The sequence below is a fragment of the Malus domestica genome, chromosome 11, assembly GCF_042453785.1.
Source record: "Malus domestica chromosome 11, GDT2T_hap1".
NCBI lineage: Eukaryota > Viridiplantae > Streptophyta > Magnoliopsida > Rosales > Rosaceae > Malus > Malus domestica.
The window spans coordinates 13,111,102-13,129,535 of NC_091671.1; the positions used below are offsets into that span (position 1 = coordinate 13,111,102).

An 18,434-nucleotide genomic window follows, 5' to 3' on the forward strand; every position below is an offset into this window, starting at 1 on the left:
GTCGCGTAAAACGGCTTTGGGCGACGTACGTATACCTACGTCGCGCAAAGCCGCTTTGCGCGACGTAATTTAATGAGTCACGCAAAGCCGTTTTGCGCGACGTACGTATACCTACGTCGCGCAAAGCGGCTTTGCGCGACGTAGTTCTTCGTCGCGCAAACTTTTGGCGCCAAACCCTAAGAATTTACCGTTTTTTTCCCACCTTTGCGCGACGCATGCCCACCTACGTCGCGCAAAGTTGTTTTGATCTTGAATGAGCTTTTCCTACTATCAACAGTATTTCGCTTTTCAGTATGTGTTGTTTGGGAAAACAAAAGCTTAACAGGAACTGCACGCTATGCTAGTTGCAATACCCATTTGGGAATAGGTAAGTAGAGATTTACTGTTTATTTAATTTTGTTAGAAACGTTTTGACTATCTTTTTTTCTCATTTTTGGGTTCATTGTTCTAGATCAGAGTCGTCGGGATGATTTGGAGTCACTTGGATATGTTCTTCTGTACTTCTTAAGAGGAAGGTATGCCATAAAGTCGAACCACTTTTCTGAATGAGAATTTTATATTTTGAATTATTTTCCACTCCAGTTAGGATTCTTGCTGATTTACTTTTATTGGTGAAACCGATGCGTTGGCTATTGCAATTTCATTTTGATGACAAGCACTCTTCGCACAATGTTTTGACCAGATATCTGGGTACTCCTCTACACTATTTTTCGGCCTGGCAGATTAATTGGTTTCTGCATTTAGCTTTCCTTGGCAGGGTCTAAAAGCTGCAACAAAGAAGCAAAAATATGATAAGATTTGTGCGAAGAAGCTATCAACTCCCATTGAGGTATGTGCATCTTGTGGATAGGAGGATCGTGTTTAGAACTCAATCCAACATGGCTGACTTGTTGAATGCATGAGTTCCGATTTTAAGAATTCTTATCAAGAAGTATGCAATTATAAAACAGCTTCCAAATTTTTTTGTTTTTGTTTGTTTTGTTTGTTTGTTTTTTTTTTTTTTGCTTTTTCTTTCAGGAGGGGGGGTTTACTAATTTCTTTTGGAAGCTTTCCAGAGATCCATTACAATCGAGCAAGAATTTATGATGCATCCTTTTTCTTTCAGGAGGGGGGGTTTACTCAATCGTTCTAGTCCACAGGATAGCATGTGCTTGTTTCTTAATTCTGTTGGGGGTGTTATAACTATGAAGATAATGTTGTGTACTTTACCGTTCTAGTCTATGCAACTTTGTTATTTAATTCTGTGGTGACCATAGTGGTTGACATTTTGAAACTCTGTGCATAATAATTATGGTTTGCATTTCGACCACCACAAATAAGTTATTTATGGTTGCAAATTATATATTTCAAATGTATACTCATTTTCCCTTCCTTTGTTTGAGAGGTGCAGGTGGCTGAAAATGTGAAGTTGATTTCTCAAATCACAGATGTTTTTAGGACTCTTCAAGATTCCCCAGTAGAGGATATCCGTAATCCAAAGCAATCTAGCATAAACAGTTCAGTATGCTCGGTAACTCTCTATCTCTCTCTGTGTTGTGTGTGCATGCAGTGATCTGGTTTATACGTGTACACATGTGAAGCAATTTATTTTTGAATTTTTTTCACTTGTTACTGCCCTTTGTAATCAACTTTTTCACTGTCATTATATACTCTGATTGGTGATGACAGAGGCATGGCTATTGTATCTCATATAAGAGGAGAACTAATAAAGGAGAACTAAGGAGAACTAAGGACTAAATTAAGAGATAGATGCGTAAAGTGAAATAAAGGGTGCATAAATCACTTTATATTAAAATGAAGTCTAAGAGAAATTTAACTACATTTGAGATGTCACAGTGTACATAAATCACTTCATTTTCTTCGCTAAATTAATTTTGATTAATTTTATCTATTTTATTTAGGTTTAGTAATTATTGTGATTTAGTTTATTTGTATGCACATATTTTTGTACATCACCTACAAAATTATTTTGTGTTGTACGAAGTTAATACTACTTAACTTCGTACCCTTTTCTCAGGAAAAGCTTAGTTTCCCGTTTGAGAATTAGTTGGATTTCGTGCATGGATGCGAAAGCATGACTGCGGTCCAATTAATTCTTGAATTGTCCCATTTTTTGGACAGTTTGGGAATGCCCTAGTTATGTGTTGTAGTTTGCGGTCCACGGATTAGGTTTCGATAGTGGAAATTTTGGTAACATTTCCTAATGTTCTTTGAGTACACGGTGGATATTATGTATCTACGACGTGCACTTGAAGAACTGTAAGGAGATGCTGCCGAAATTAGCCCACGTAGAAATTTAATCCATTGGAATCGTAAATTACGGCACATAACTGTGCATTCTTGAATGGGATAGGGCCCTGACCGGAGGAATAAGGTGACAAGACAATAGTTTTCATGTCCTAATCTGTCTCATAATTTGCTTCAATTGTACTTAATTCCAATTTTTGAATAAAATGAATGAATGCCAGCAATGGTGTAGATTTTCAATGGCATCCAATTTCATATAGTTTAATTAGTTATATCTCCATTTACCTATATACCTATTCATTCCAATTTTATATGATCGCTGGATGCAAAACTTTTCTAGATATTATTAGTTGCAGCAGTTGCATCTCTTAAAGATCTTTACAACTTTTTTCTCACTGGTTCACGGTGGATTTTGCAGTTACTTCTTGAGCGTGGGGAAGCACGAAGGGTTATTCCTTGGTAACACATTTATAAGGATTCCGTTGTAGACGTTGTTGTAATTCTTGTACTTTTATTCGGATTGCAGACAAAATGGACAAACAATGGATACATAATCATAATAGATGTGCTGTTGAGTACTTGGATGGAATACATGCGTTCATTGAATTCGCAACTAGACACAACCTAGGTTCAACTCATATCTGATGTCCATGTAGGAGGTGTAACAACTCAACGTGGGAGACATTCGAGAATGTTCGATTTCATTTAGTAAGAAATGGGATGTTGGAGACCTATACTACTTGGTATCATCATGGAGAACGATTAGACCAAGCTTCGTCTTCATACGTGACACGAGTGGAAACTGTTGAATCTAATGTGGATCCTAATGAACAAGTTATGAATATTCTAAATGACGTTTATCCATATGCCTCGAGCAACACCAATCAGGAAGGGGGAGAATGGGGAGATGACGACCGTCCAACCATGGACAGTGAGGCATTCAAAAACTACGAAAAACTATTGAAAAATGCCAAGCAAGAATTATATCCGGGTTGCGAGAACTTTTCAGTGCTCACAGCAATTGTGGAGTTGATGCATGGCAAGATCAAGTTTCGTTTATCAAACAAGTGTTTTGATTACTTTTTGGGAGTTATCAAGAGGATGCTTCCAAAGGAGAATTGTTTACCTGAAGATCATAAAAGGGCCCAAAAAGTGTTGAAGGGTCTCGGATTGGGGTATGAAAAAATTCACGCATGTGTAAATAATTGTATATTGTTCTATAAGGAGAACAAAGCGTTGGATAAATGCCCTGTCTGCAATGAGCCGAGGTTTAAAATGACATCACAGAATAGAAACACCAAGATTCCACAAAAAGTAATGCGCTATCTTCCATTGAAGCCTAGATTGCAGCGATTGTACATGTCGATGCATACTGCAACCGACATGAGATGGCATAAAGAAGGACGGGTAAATGACGATGTTATGAGGCATCCTGCAGATGGAGAGGCATGGAAAGAATTTGATCGGATGTACCCTGATTTTGCAGCTGACCTGCGCAACATCAGATTGAGACTTGCCACCGATGGATTTAATCCGTTCGGGGTGTTAAACCTAAAGCACAGCACTTGGCCGGTCGTCGTGTTTCCTTATAATTTGCCACCTTGGAAGTGCATGAAAAAAGAATACATGATGTTGACTCTATTAATTAACGAAGATCCAGGAAAGTCCATTGATGTTTATTTGCGGCCGTTGGTTGATGAGCTAAAAGATTTATGGGAAAACGGTGTTCGTACATACGATAAATATACTAGGCAGATGTTCACCATGCGAGCGGCAGTGATGTGGACAATAAACGATTTTCCTGCATATGCAATGGTTTCTGGGTGGATGACTAAGGGTTATTTGGCATGTCCAATATGCAAGGAGAACGTAACATCATCTTGGCATGCAAGAAAAGTTTGTTATCTTGGTCATCGTAGATGGCTCCCTTGGGACAACGAGTGGTGTCAGAACGATAAAGCCTTCGACGGCACAAAAGAGACTCGGCTAAGACCAAGAGAATGGTCCGGAGATGAGATTTTGGATCAGTTAAACCGTTTGGAATTTGGTCATTTCGGCAAAGGGGTCAGTAACCCCAGACCAACTACACATCTGAACTAGACGCACAAGAGTATGTTATTTGAGCTTCCGTACTGGTCAAAGTTAAAATTGAGACACAACCTCGATGTTATGCATATTGAGAAAAATGTGTTTGACACTTTGGTCGGGACAATTCTAGACATTGAAAGAAAAACAAAAGACACGATTGAAGCTCGCCTCGATTTGGAACGAATGGGCGTTAGGTCATCTTTGTGGATGAAGAATGTCGGTGGTACGTTGAAGAAAGGCCATCCTTTTTTTACAGTTAAGCCGAATGGGAAGAAAGAGTTTTTCAACTTTATTTCTTCTGTAAAGTTTCCAGATGGGTATGCTTCCAATATCTCGCATTGTGTGAACGTGAATGGGTGTAAATTTCAAAACATGAAGAGTCATGACTGTCATGTGATACTCCAACGCCTTCTTCCAGTTGGTATTCGACACTTATTGCCTCTTGATGTGGTGAAACCAATCGTGTTATTGTCGAGATTTTTTTCGCAGTTAACTGTAAGGTGTTTGAGGAAGTCAGATGTTAAACAATTGCAGGACGACATTGTGAACATCTTATGCAAGTTCGAACAGATATTTCCCCCAGCTTTTTTTACAAGTATGATTCACGTGATGATTCACTTGCCAGATGAGGCATTGCTTGCCGGACCAGTAAACTGTCGATGGATGTATCCAATAGAAAGGTACTTAATTAAGCGTCTATATATATATATATAACATATTCATGATCAACGAACGCTTTGAATAATTTGTAGCATACCTTTTATTTGTGCAGATATATTGGTGAGTTGAAAAAGTCTGTTCGAAACAAGGCAAAGCCTGAAGGATCACTTGTTGAGGCATGGGTCGCATATGAGTCACTTACTTTTTGTGCAATGTATCTTGAAGATGTTGAGACAGCTTTCAATCGTTCTCAACGCAATAATGACGGTGGTGTCAGAAAAGAGAAACTGTCTGTTTTTGCCCAAATTGCGCGACCATTCGGCGATCCTGTAAAAGAAGAATCGTTTACCAAAAAGGACATGGAGGTAGCGCATTGGTTCATACTCAACAATTGTGATGAGGCTTTGCCATACCTTGAAGAGCATGAACAATTGATGAAGCAGGAACATCCTTCACATTTATATGCCAAGAAGCACCGTGACTTGTTTCCTTCGTGGTTTCACGCACATGTAAGTTGTATGTGGTTTGAATTGAGCATATTTTCCAACTTGTTCATGCCCGTCTTTAAATTTGGTTATACTAACAAGTTAACTTTTTGTATATGTTATATTAGAGGAACAAATTGAAGGAATTGAATTCACCCTCTTACGATGGAGAATTATATAACTTGGCGAGAGGACCGCTTCACGTTGAATTGTTCTTAGGTTGTCATGTCAACGGGATCAAGTTCTTGGGGGCAACACGTGATGACAAGTTGTCTACTCAAAATAGTGGTGTCCATGTCCCGGGTGCGGGTGACAGTGAAGACATTGATTTTTATGGCAAACTAACTAGTGTAGTACAATTGCTTTACAAAGACAGGTGTCAAGTGATACTGTTTAAGTGTCTTTGGTTTGATACAAACCCACATAACCGAACGAGTGTTAAGCGAGACCATGGTTTACTATCAGTAAACACTATGAGACATTGGTACGATGAAGACCCATACATTTTGGCAACAATGGCGAAACAAATATTCTATCTAGACGACCCTAAAGCTGGCAATGGTTGGAAAATTGTTCAAAAGATTGATCGAAGAGGGCTATATGATATTCCAGAACAAGATCATGATGACAATTACGATAACGTCGCTGACCAACAGTTATCATCTTCGATAGAAATTGGTGAAGAAACACTCCGGGATACTAATATTGTCCAAGAACCGTTTGACGTAGTTGGATTTCCTGAATTCGAAATATCAATTGACCTTGGTGATCTACCTGAATACAATGCACCAGAAGAGGCAAACGAAGATGAAGACGAATGGGAATCCGGAAATGATAGTAGTGAGGATAGCGAGAGTTATTATTGTAGTTCGGATGATGATTAATATAAACTTGTAAAGAAAAATCGTGCTTTTTCGTTTATAACCGTCAAAAAGTTTTGTCCCGTTACATAATCTCTGAATGTTTGTTTTTTGCAATATTTTGGCGTCTGCGATCTCAAAGCATATACAAACAAGTTTGACGGTTGGATAGTTGAAATTAGTTTCGTACAATGCGTTTCCCATCAAGTTCAATGGTATATATATTTACTAAGTTGATTTTAATTTATTTATTTTGTACTTATAACACTTAAGAAATTTAATGATATATATGTAAAAAAAAAATTATTGTGGGGTTTATGTAAAATAAATTTGAATTTGAAAGAAGTAAATAGTAATTTTTATAATATTAAAAAAAAAAAAAAAAAACCTTGTGCGAAGTCTTAATGTCGATGCGCAAAACTACTTTGCGCGACCTCAATTTGTATACCTACGTCGCGCCTGATGTGATAATTTTGGCGCTCCAATAGTGAAAAATAGGCGCTTGTTTTCAATTCTCAAGTTTGGCAACCTTTTGAACCCCCAAATCTCGCTCTTCCCGTATACCTCTCTCTTCCCACTCGCTCTTTCTTTCCCGTACGTAGACCTGCATCTCTCCCTCTCGCTCCTTCTTTCCCGTATACCTCTCTCTCCTCTTCACAACCTATAACCCCCAAATCTCGAAGCCGACGCGACATAGGGTCCCAAAATCAAGGTAAAGGTTTCTCATTTTCGAAGGGTTTTTGTTATTTAGGGTATAGGGTCAAATTGCATGTTGATTTCTGAGTACTTTGTCGAAATCTCCAGATAAAATTGGATGTTGGTTCTGATTTGATAGGGTTTCGGATTTGTGAGGGTTTGAGGTTATGTGGGTCTGTTGAGATTACACCAAAAGTCTGCACCGTTCACCGTTTAGGGTGTGAAATTAAAGAACCACATATTCGGGATGGGGCTGAATGAGATTGGCACACGGTCTTGTACTTTTCAGATTAGCTTGTAAATTTCTTATTAAGGTAAAAAATGCTGAAAAGATTGATTATTTTCATGCTGGAGTGTGACTGTTTGGGAGATGGGATAATCGAAATGCTTTTGCAGTTGATTTTAGTATAGATCCACATTTCAGTTTCGGTTGGCCTGGTTTCCCTTTCTCTTCTGGATTTCGGAATCAAACAAAAACTATGAAATTTGATTCTTGATGCACTTTACCGGAGAGGGTTCAGATCTTGGAGGGAATATGAGTTTAGCATTTGCCCAGCATATTCCTTTTCTGCCATCTCTTATTTAGATTTGTGTAATTGGTTGGCTCAAAGATGGTTTACAAGGCAGGGCTCTATATTCATCTTAAGATTGGTCCATATATTTGTTCATAATGGAATTTTGGGAATGATCATTTTCCTCGGCAGTTTTTTGTTTCGTCAATGAATTTCTTTTTGAATGTTTCTATTTTCTTTAGGGGGTTTCCAGTTTGGCTGAAGTTTGTTCCAGGCATTAGCTTCAGAACAAATAATTTGAAAAGTTGACAATTTCAGTCATTTGTCTTAATTAATCAATGATTAGTTTTTTACCTGCCCCAAAAATTTTAATTTTATTTTCGAGCCTTGATTTCATATTAGGCGCCTTATCTTCATTTGGATTGTTCTGTCTCATATTGGAATCTCAACTTCTACCTATGTAAATTCGATTTCAAGTTTTTTAGTTCATCAGCACAAACAAGATCATGAGCATTTTGGTAGCCTGCAGCTCTCAGTTCTTGGTATTTCTTCTTACACATAATCTGGTTGAATTTTTTATTTTGTGGGTTTGGAAATTCAAGTTTTTTTTCTTTCTGCAATTTATATTTGCATTGAAGTTTTTGAACTATTGTATTTGGTTGCCATTATGATTACTTATGGACTATTTCGCCATATGTATTTGCTACAAAATGTAAATTTATTTTAAATGAAACATATTGAAGTCCTCTGCGCATTTGCATAAGCTATTGTGTGTTGTTAAAAGAGAGAGGGCATCTAGCATACAACACACATGCCATGGGTGTACAACTAAGTATGCCATGGAAGGATTTCTGGATTTCTTCGATGGCCTCTCCTTCAGACAAACCTCTGCATTTACATAAATTTTTAGATTGCAGGGTCTAACAGCATCAAGCATATAAACCGTTAGTAGCTATAGATTTATTTTTCAAATCATTTTGGAAAGGAAAATTAATGGATGGTAGAAGTAAAACTGAAATTGAAAAACACCGAGGTTAAACATGTACAGTTGAAACTGTACCATTTGTATAATTTTTTGTATAAATTAGGGTCACATGGCTTCACCAACCTCATAGCATTAACATTTTGGCATTTTACAGGCAATAGAACTATGGAAGACAAATATGAGGCATCCTCAGGCATCTGAGGTCGTCAACAAGGACATAATATCGCACTTTGTTCTTCGGCTAGTTTATTGCAGAACGTAAGAACTTGTAACATTTTATTCTCGTAAAAGATTTCCTTATTATATCTTATTTTATGTTGTTAATTTTTATTCTGCATTTTAGAAATTTTCCTTTTGCTTATTTAATTGGCATTGACTTGCATATAGTATTCATGCATGTTAGATGTATTCTGGAAAATCTTGTTCTTTTAGATAGTTGTTGTGAAAAACCTGTATTCTTGTTCTGAAGAATGAGCCCTGCATATGGCTTTTCCAGATTTGTAGGAAGTGTTAACTTTTCACAGGGGATTGAAACTAGAAAACATTGGATGCACATACTTATATATGATATGCATGATTGCTTAACCCACTGCCTCGAGCTATTACGGTATTACCTTAGATGAGAATTTTACTTCAAAAGACTTAAGCAGTGCAGGACCCGACCATTTAAATACTGTACTTTTGAGCAGTTGCATTATAACCCACATATCCCATGTAAAGTTTATTCTAAACTTTTCATGAGGTGGAACAAATCAGTGAAAAAATCTATCATTTTTGCTCACAAAATACACATACTGCCACGGTTTAACTAATTTGATCTTTCTATAGTGATTCTCTTTTAGGGTTTGTTCAGATGCAAGAAAGGATTAGTTTAAATATTCTTGTATTGATATTATTGCTCTAATTACTTATATTACTTTGGTTGCTATTTTATTAGTTTCAAATGCAAGAAAGGATTAGTTTCTAATGTTATATTTTTATGGTTCATAAAGTGTATAGATGTCGCAGTTGATTACTCGTCGTCGGAGTGTGTCCAATGCAGCTCCTGCATTATCAGCATCTAGTGCTCCAGGCGTGAGTGCTCCGTTGATTGGGGAGCCTACACCCCTTACGGAGGCTACTCCTACAACGTCCCAGGTGCCCGTATCATCAACGTCATCAGTGTCAGTTGAGCCCCTCAGTGCACGGCGGCCTCACCGGCGCCGCCGCGAGCCGGAGCCTTCTGATCACACTTCCTCGTCTTCCAGAGTCGAGGATGGGGCCTCCCAACCAGGTAGTTTTTTTCTAATTCTCACTATGTTGCATTTTTTTTTTCATTTCAAAACTATTACTTTTATGATTGTGAAAATGTGTTGCGGGTTGTGAATTACTGTTTTAAGGTACTTTTATGATTAGGGGAGGTTTTGCCAAATTTTCTGTACAAATTTAAGCTTAGGGTTTTTACCATTTAAGTTTTTTTGGGCAGCTAAAAAAAACACCAGGGGGCCCAATCGAATGTTGAAGGAGCTACAGCTTGTACGTATGTGTGCCTCCTTGATCAAGATTACGTATGATGAGCGACATCGTGGAGCGGTTACCTCACAGCAGCATAACAGCGTCGTTAATTGCTGTGGTTTTATTATTAGGAATTTTTGTCCTTTGCGGTGGGAGAGTTGGGCAAAAATTCCCGAGGAGACGAGGACCCTGGTGCGAGACAATTTGGAGGTGAGTATATTAATTTTTAGCAAAGTCAACATCTTTCTCTGCTTAAACTAGTGCAAGGCCATCATCTTGATTAGTAAAGTCAAGATCTTTCTCTCAATTTCTGTTTGGTTGCTAAGAAAATGTAGGGGGAAAGAGAAATCAGGTGCATTTCATTGTTTTGCACCTGATAGCCGAGTGTTGTTGTGATGAATAATTTGGTCATGTATTTTGCACACTCTTCTTCTGTTCATAATTGGGAGCAGGTGTGGTCATTTAGTTTTGGTTAATTTCAGTGATTTGCGGCACTGTTCTTTGTTGTCTGAATGCTTCCTGGGAAGGAAATTGAAAAATAATTCCGTGAACCATTGTTAAAATAATGATTATGTTGATTAGGTGGAAGGATTACTATCTTATCTGATGCATATTTATGGGTTTTTAGTTTTGGTCTACGTCCTTGCTAAATGATTTATGATAGTGTTTAGGTGAGTATGCATGCCGTCTCTAGTACATTGCTTTGCTTGTGTTGTGCATCAGTTAACCTGATCCATAGTATCCACTGGTTGAGCAGCATCATGATACCTAAACATTATGCCTATACGTGCTGTTTTGTTTTAATCATTAAGTGCTTCTTGGGACTGGCTATACTAATCAAGTAATCGATCTTTTACCGAGCGAGTCCTATGTATGGTTCTTGACTTTGCCTCAATTTGATAGTGAATTGTTTTTAGTTGTTGTCCTGGTTTTATTTATTAAAGTGAACTACGAAAGCAGCCTTAAATAGTCGAGTTAAATCCTTTGTTGAGAAATTGTGCTAAGGAAAGGAATTTGATAAATAATTTGAGTGTTAACCTTATGGTTTGAACATTAAAGGTTTGATACTGCTTTCCGAATATAAACATTATATTGTTTGCTTCCTAACAAATTAAGATTCTAGTTATTTTTGTAAACCGACAAACTTTATCAATATCTTATAAACTAGTTGTCAATTATTCTTATACATGGTCATTTTGTTTGTCATTTTGTTTTTCATATTTGTAGGTCATTTTTGAAATGGAGGACATATCCCCTGAGGTCAGTGCCTACTTAGAGGAGACCTTAGCAAGCCGGTACAAAGATTGGAAGAGCGCTCTTCACACGCATTTTCAGCTATGGGAATCTCCGGAGATTGCTCGCCTACAGGGTTGCCCACGCGAGTATAAGGAGCGGCGAGAGGATTGGGAGTGGCTCTGCACACATTTTACTTCACCAAAATTTTTGGTATGTACATAATACTTTAATAATAATTTATTGTTTTTGTTATTTGATTTAAGCTTTTTTTAATAATTTCTTTCAAATAGTCGCACTAACATATATATTGTATGTTTAACAGAAGAAATCTGCTGCTGGCAAGAAAGCTCGGGACTCAAAGACACTTCTCCACCATTCTGGTTCGAAGCCCTTTTCGTATAGGGTTGAGGCACGACGTGAGGTAAAAGTATATTAATTTTGAAATTTTATACAATTTATTTTATATTATTGATTAATAAAATTTTCTTAATGATTTTTTTTCTTTAGGAGGGTTCTAAGTTCCCACAGATTGACCTGTTCAAGCATGTTTACGTTCATCCCAACAATGAGAACAGTGACCAGCTTTATGTAAGTATATGTAATTTTTATTTTTCTTATTTGTATGAATCGTTCAAATATTATTTATATTTTGTTATTAAACATTATATGTTTTTTCTTTATTATTACAGGGTGATATGGTGGAAAAGAGCACTGCTATTCTCCAAGAAGCAACATCGCAGCTTCCCCCAGACACCCCGATCGAGGACGTCATTGTACCCAAGGATGCAGATGTTCAGATCGTGACTGAGGTCTTGGATCAGAAGTTCGGTCGTCGTCATGGTAAGGTTGTTCGGTGTACGGGGAAGGCGGGGGTTCGTGAAACGGGTGCCTCTTCTTCCAGATTGTCCATAGGAGAGGTCAATTCCTTGAAGGAGGAAGTGACAACCCTAAGAGGTCAGGTTGCGGCCCAGGGCGACCACATTAGGGCCCAGGACGAGAGGATGAATATGATTGTTCAGGCCTTAGCGATGTCCGGCCTCCAAATCCCGACGATGCCAGCACCTAATGTTGCTCCACCTTCGACTTCCCAGCCATTTTGCCCAGACGATACTGAGTAGCATGATGTATTAAACTTAGAAGACTTGTAGTTTTTTATTTTTTTGTTCGGACAAACGTACATTTTCATATCTTCTATAATTATTTACTTTTTCTTGGTTTATTAATTATTTTTTAGAGTTTAATTATAATATTTATTAAAAATTAAATTAAAAAATATAAATGACAAAAAAAAAAAAAAAAAATAAAACTTTGCGCGACGCAGTGCCTACCTACGTCGCGCAAAGCTATTTTGCGCGACGCAGGATCTACGTCGCGCAAAGTATCTTTGCGCGACGTAGGTAGGCATTGCGTCGCGCAAAGCTACTTTGCGCGACGATCCTGCGTCGCGCAAAGTAGCTTTGCGAGACGCAATGCCTACCTACGTCGACGGTTCTTGCGCGACGAAGGTTCGTTTGGCTAAGTTTTGGGCGACGTATTTTTGACTTTGCGCGACGACGGTCCTACGTCGCGCAAAGTATTTTTTGTACTAGTGTGAGTTCATCTTGAATAAGACAAGGATATACAAAGGTAAAGCTGCTTCGTAGATTGAGATTTAGGAATTGAGCTTGTGTGGTCTTTGTAAAAACTTTGTTTATAGACTTCCCGGTTTTTTAACCCAGATGTGGGTTTTTCCGGCCAAAAACTTTCTTGTGTTTAATACTTTACAAAACATCCTTTATGACCAAATAACCATTGTTAATGGTAAACATTGTAGGGTTTGCTAGTACTGACACTTTGTTAACCAAGTAAACATAACTCAAGAATTAAGGTTAAAACATAACTGAAGATCACACTGCGTTATTTTAGCATTATAAGTTTGCTTGGTTTATATGCTTGTCAGCACCTAACAATCTGTACTCAGTTGACTAATACGTTTGACTAGTCAATACAGTTAGTTTCAAAGTTTTTATTTCACTCTAAAAATTAGGTTTTTTTTTTTTTGTTGTTGAAAGGAATCGATAGTATTTTCATTAATAAAGACGACAAAACAAGGTCAAACAGAAACCATATTACAGATAGCAACGATCACCCAAGAGGGCATCCAAAATCAGATTGGGAAGGGACCCCAACCATTTACAAAAAGTACTAGAACCAAGGCCACATCTAGCGAGACGATGCGCAACACAGTTGGCTTGATGACGACTATGGGTACAGTAACTTTAGTGATCATGGAGAACAGTGCTTTGTATCCTTAATAACTTGCCAATCAGAGATAAATTAACCATAGATCTTTCTGTGCTCCCACAACCTGAAGCAAATCAAGCCCAACAACCAAATTTTGGAATCCCCTAGTCTTTGGCCAGGCGCCCCCCCCCCTCCCCTCTCCTCCCTTCCTTCATCGCCAGGGCCTCTGCTGAGTTCTAAGAGTTTAATTACTAGTAAGAACAACTTGAAACATCCCCACATTTTGCCCATGCAGCTTGAGCACCAAATGAAGTGGTAGTGTATTTTGAGTTTCTAAATTAAATAGTCAAAGTATCTTGTTAGATATTTAAAGTAACAACATGCGAATAATGTTATTGGTGATAAAAATATTGGCTCCATACTTGTCAGGACATAAATATTATCCTTTAAAATGTTCAAACTTGAAACGAATCAAATACAAAGTTTTGATGGATGAGATCATACCAACTCATAAGCACTAGATCCCATCAGATTTTGAAAATAAGAGTTTAGACTAAAGTAGTACTAGGATGAATGAACTCTTGGAAAATCTTTGCATCCCCCTCTTTATTTTATGTTTTCTCACCAAAATAAATTATACAGTCTTGCCTACAAATAAGCTATAAATTGATTTTGTGAATCCATGGTATCTTTCTTTGTTTAACTTCCATGGCACGACCGCAAGCAAGGTTTGCCTTCTTTAATTTCATCATTTTTTTTTTCCGATGAAGACTTCAGGATCAATACGTGGGGCATCTTTCTTCGGGACATCTACAACAACCAGTAAACATATTCATCCAATAAATAAACAATTTAAAATACTAAAAACTGCATCGTATAGACAACATATTATCTTCCGTAACTAAAATTGATATAACAAAAAAATAAAAAGTGAAATAAAATGAGTAATTATATTTCTAGATATACTGCGTTTGTATTGAACCCTACCTATACTGTGGTAAGAATTTCCAACTTACTAAGTTATGAGTATCTGGTGTTAAGATTTTACAAACAAACGATATTACTAATTTAAATTTTATTAAGGAGAGGGGGAGAATTTCATTCCAAAAAACAGTATATTGAAGAAGAATGGCTATCAATTAGAGCATGTTCCAAGTCGTTATAAAAATATAATAACAGTACATTTATAAAGATTAATATATACAAATTTACTCTAATATAAATTCCATACCATAACTTAACAGAAGAGGTGTTGTAGACTTTTTTCTAGATATATTTGAAGTTCTTATTTTTTTTTATCTGTAGTAACTGTTGCATTTTCACAGACAAATATATATATATATATATATATATATATATATATATATATATATTGTATGCATAGGGTCAGGATCGGGAGACACATAAATTTTGACATACTTTCATAAGGCTCACTCCATAATGTATTTCAACGATCCAACCGTCTATCTTTTAGATCTTTCCTCGAATATATCTTTAGAAAAAATTACTCAAATATGGAATTCTATGATTGCTGGATTAATCATCTATCTTTACAGAATCGTATTCATTCATTTTCTTTCTTACAAATGAATGTTTTAATGGTTATGGATTTGTCTATTTAAAAAAAAAAGATCTATGAATAATAGATTGAAATATAAATTGTTCCGATCATTAAAAAGATTTATGATACATAAATCACAAGAAGGTGTCAAAATGTATGTAAAAAAATTGTGTGTCCCCCAATGCTAACCTATATATGTAGTTATCCAAAAAATGGGGCACTAAAGAGTGTAGTGCTCACTTACATTGTCTAGCGAAGTACAATGCCTGATATTCAGGTTTCTCCCATGGTTTTGGAAAGAACTTCCTTCGAAATTTTTCCTTTAGTTCAGAAGCTTTTTTTGGAGCATTTTGCGCCATCTCAACAGCTTTCTTTGGAGCATTTTGCGCCATCTCAACAGCTCCCTTCTGAACATTTTGCGCCATATTAATTGCTCCCTTTTGAATCTGGTTAACCATCCCATCAGTGTTTTCTTTGCTCGTTGCTGCTGTTGCCACTAATTATATAAGTCACAATTAATTCATAAAAAGCAAGAATTGTCACTTACCACTACGTTGATGTTCTAGTGATATTATCCTGTACTTGTAAGCGGTGTTTTTTAAATTCGACTCCCTTGAAAGGCGAATTGGATATCAAATTAATTATTATAGTTGATTCATTGTATGACTTAGCACAAATCACGTAACCCTTGTGTAAGTGTATCGATGTGTGCGTATATATACTTACATGATACAACAGACTATTTCGAAGCCTAGAAAGTATTGCATAGGAAGAAGTAGTAGAATAACCTGATGAAGTGGTTTTTATTTTGGTCGAACCACCTGAAGTCCACAATCCTTTGCTGGCGGAGGAGCCTGTTTTTCCTACCTCCTTTGGGCTAGTCTCTTCAAAACATGAGGGGACAAACAAAGTCAGTAAAATTCAACAGCTATGAAATCATTTGATAACCATTTCGTTTACACTTTTGGTTTTTACCTTTTTGTTACAAAAGTCTCTTCAAGAAATTAAATTTAAACATGACGATATTCCTAATTTCTTCAAGCTACTTAGTGTAGAATTTCTGATGAGGGCCTCTCTCTTCCCGCTATTGTCATCCCCAACATTGGATTTGGGCATCCCGATAATAGTTCAGTGCTCTCAGTTGTTGTCACTGATAATATGTCGATATGAAACAAGTGACTTGAAGAAATTAAGAATCCCCCTTTCCGTAGTTGAAATGAATTAGTGCAAATTATCCTTATACAATAAAATAATATGTCGATATAAAATAGGCGAAGATCGAGCATTTAAACCCAGAAACCAATGACCTTTTGAGTTACAAACTTATAATATTCCAACATTTTCATAGCATAGCATTATTTATATCAAACATTCAACCTATAAAATGCAGACAAACAGATCATGTATGGACAATTCCTTGTAGTTTCGTTTTATTTGGTTTGATTTCTAATCCGGGTCATTGTTTATTCTTAAGAGGAGAATATTCAAATATTAAATATAGGGATGTACTATCCACACACCCCATTTTACTTCTCACACACCTCTTGATAATTTATGTCCATTGATATTCTTCAATTCATCTGATCCGACGGCCGAAATTTAAAAAGGTGTGTGAGAAGTAAAATGGGGTGTGTGGATATCACACCTCTAAATATGTCTCTGTCCAATTTGGGGGAGGAGGATCCTCTCCGGATCCACTTTATTAATCCATATGATTGATCTCCTATTATAATCCCAATATAGTCTAGTTATCAAATTATAAGTGGTAAAAACTAATTTATACACTACGTTGAATTTCGTATAAATTCGGACAAGTAATCGTCTTCTCTAAACCAATTTAAATTCAAACATTTGGCTAAAATACTCCTAGCTAGACTTATACTCTAACAAATAGAAAAGAGGTAATTTAGGTTGTTAAGTTCAAACTGCATGTCTGGTAAGAAAACATGCATGTTTTTACTTCTAAGTTCAATGAAAATACCTGCAACACGATTAATGAGTCTGCCAAGCATGGTAGGGGTGCCTGAGGCAATTGCGCCGTTTGGGAACTCCACACGCAACCTGTTCGGGTCGTCCTTCTGGTTCTGATTACCCTGCATTATTAATCATATCACAAACAACTCACACAAGCGCAAAGAAATTAAAGACAGATCTCAAGGTTATAGATGTGGCTGAGTTGATTGACGTACGTTTCCCATCGCGATTTTTCTTTCTTTTTTCTTCTTCTTTTCTCGTCACTGGGAGATGATCAGTGGAAAATGAGGAGAGACATGCCCTGTATTTAAAGAAATCTGAGAGCGATTCAGTTTTGATTTATTAATTAACGTCTACACTTGGATCGCATTAGCAAGGAGTGGGTCTTTATTTATTTTGTTCAAGACTAGGTCTAAAGACTTGTGAAATATATAAGCATTATTTGTTAGCACTAACAAGAGTCTTTTTTTTATTGGAAAGACGCACCACGGGTCTTTCTTTTTAAATTTATGAGGAGTGTTGACTCATTACACATTAGCGATAGTTGAGAAGCTTTTTAGCGTAATTGTCACACCATTATTTTCGTCCTAGTTACCTTAATTTGGTTTGTGGGGCCAGACTTTGCATCCTCCATTATTTTGGTGAAACTATAATTTTGTACTTGGATATCAACATGTTTTGAAATTGCAATTTGCCTCTTATATATATATTTTTGGTAAAGCTAGCTTTCTTTACGGATACATGCCACTATCTGTAGAAACTCAACAAGAAAAAAAAGATAAAAAAGGAAAAAAGGTAATCAAATTTGGAGTTCTATATGAAAATATACAACAAATGTGGAAATGTAAGCTTCCATTTATGTGAGCATCTAATATGTGTCGTTTAAATGAACTTGAATCTAATTATTTTGACAAAAAAAAAAGAATCTAGTTATTAGCCAATTCAAGTGAAGCAATTAAGGATCTAACTTGAACAAGCTGATGCTAAACTCAAAGGCATGCCATATTCTGTAGTGACTAAACAAGAGAAAAAGAAAAAAAAAAAAAAAAATCAGATTTTGAGTTATAAATGAAAAAAATATAACAAATCTGGAAATATAATGGTAATATTTTGCAAAACAGTTTATTGTTTTTCATATACAACTAGTGAAAAATGCGTTTGACATATTATTTTGTGACAATTAAGGAGCTAACTTGAATAACTCAAAGGCATGCTATAATCTGTACAAAGTCGACAAGAATAAAAACGAGAAAAAGAAAAAATGGTAATCATAGTTTGAGATGTAAATGAAAATGTATAGAGAAGATAACGAGAGTCTTTGTTTATGGAAAAGCTAACCACCGCGGTGATTGTTTATGGATGAGGAGCATTGACTTTTTAGAAATAATGTTAATATAATATTAGCATACAATT

At 36.5% G+C, this 18,434-nt stretch overlaps 3 protein-coding genes and 1 long non-coding RNA gene across 6 annotated transcripts; 3 read left to right on the forward strand and 1 right to left on the reverse strand.

The window, feature by feature from the left end:
• Positions 1-304: 304 nt before the first annotated feature.
• Positions 305-2,825, forward strand: LOC103418558 (uncharacterized). Its single transcript, XR_526772.4, has 5 exons — positions 305-367; positions 452-515; positions 745-829; positions 1,391-1,510; positions 2,666-2,825. It is a non-coding gene; the product is annotated as an uncharacterized lncRNA (long non-coding RNA).
• A 142-nt stretch (positions 2,826-2,967) lies between these two features.
• On the forward strand, positions 2,968-4,347 carry LOC139189438 (uncharacterized). The gene has a single exon (XM_070808392.1). It carries the CDS (start codon positions 2,968-2,970, stop codon positions 4,345-4,347), a length of 1,380 nt encoding a protein of 459 aa, XP_070664493.1.
• Positions 4,348-8,779: 4,432 nt separating this feature from the next.
• LOC114822980 (uncharacterized) lies at positions 8,780-12,482 on the forward strand. Its single transcript, XM_029098232.2, has 7 exons — positions 8,780-8,791; positions 9,542-9,806; positions 9,999-10,237; positions 11,255-11,473; positions 11,586-11,684; positions 11,771-11,851; positions 11,953-12,482. Exons 3-7 carry the CDS (start codon positions 10,028-10,030, stop codon positions 12,379-12,381), a joined length of 1,038 nt encoding a protein of 345 aa, XP_028954065.2. The 5' UTR covers positions 8,780-8,791; positions 9,542-9,806; positions 9,999-10,027; the 3' UTR covers positions 12,382-12,482.
• A 1,426-nt stretch (positions 12,483-13,908) lies between these two features.
• Positions 13,909-17,420, reverse strand: LOC103447286 (uncharacterized). 3 transcript variants are annotated; one of them, XM_029098231.2, is made up of 5 exons: positions 17,237-17,420; positions 17,029-17,140; positions 15,836-15,931; positions 15,292-15,531; positions 13,909-14,296 (listed from the first exon to the last, which is right to left on the reverse strand). In XM_029098231.2, the coding sequence occupies exons 1-5, from the start codon at positions 17,243-17,245 to the stop codon at positions 14,235-14,237; spliced, it is 519 nt and encodes a 172-aa protein (XP_028954064.1). In that variant the 5' UTR covers positions 17,246-17,420; the 3' UTR covers positions 13,909-14,234. The 3 variants fall into 3 exon arrangements, with proteins under 3 accessions (XP_028954064.1, XP_070663478.1, XP_028954063.1); XM_070807377.1 differs by having other exon boundaries at positions 15,292-15,534; XM_029098230.2 differs by having other exon boundaries at positions 15,292-15,543.
• Positions 17,421-18,434: the final 1,014 nt, after the last annotated feature.

Excerpts from the sequence above, each read along its gene's own strand:
- LOC139189438 (XM_070808392.1), top strand. The coding sequence starts at position 2,968 with ATGTTGGAGACCTATACTACTTGGTATCATCATGGAGAACGATTAGAC.
- LOC114822980 (XM_029098232.2), top strand. The coding sequence starts at position 10,028 with ATGTTGAAGGAGCTACAGCTTGTACGTATGTGTGCCTCCTTGATCAAG. Across the intron at positions 10,238-11,254 it reads TGGTGCGAGACAATTTGGAG|GTCATTTTTGAAATGGAGGA; the intron begins GTGAGTATATTA and ends TCATATTTGTAG. Across the intron at positions 11,852-11,952 it reads AGAACAGTGACCAGCTTTAT|GGTGATATGGTGGAAAAGAG; the intron begins GTAAGTATATGT and ends TTATTATTACAG.
- LOC103447286 (XM_029098230.2), bottom strand. Across the intron at positions 15,544-15,835 it reads AATAAAAACCACTTCATCAG|TGGCAACAGCAGCAACGAGC; the intron begins GTTATTCTACTA and ends TTATATAATTAG. Across the intron at positions 14,297-15,291 it reads ATTGTACTTCGCTAGACAAT|ATGTCCCGAAGAAAGATGCC; the intron begins GTAAGTGAGCAC and ends TGGTTGTTGTAG.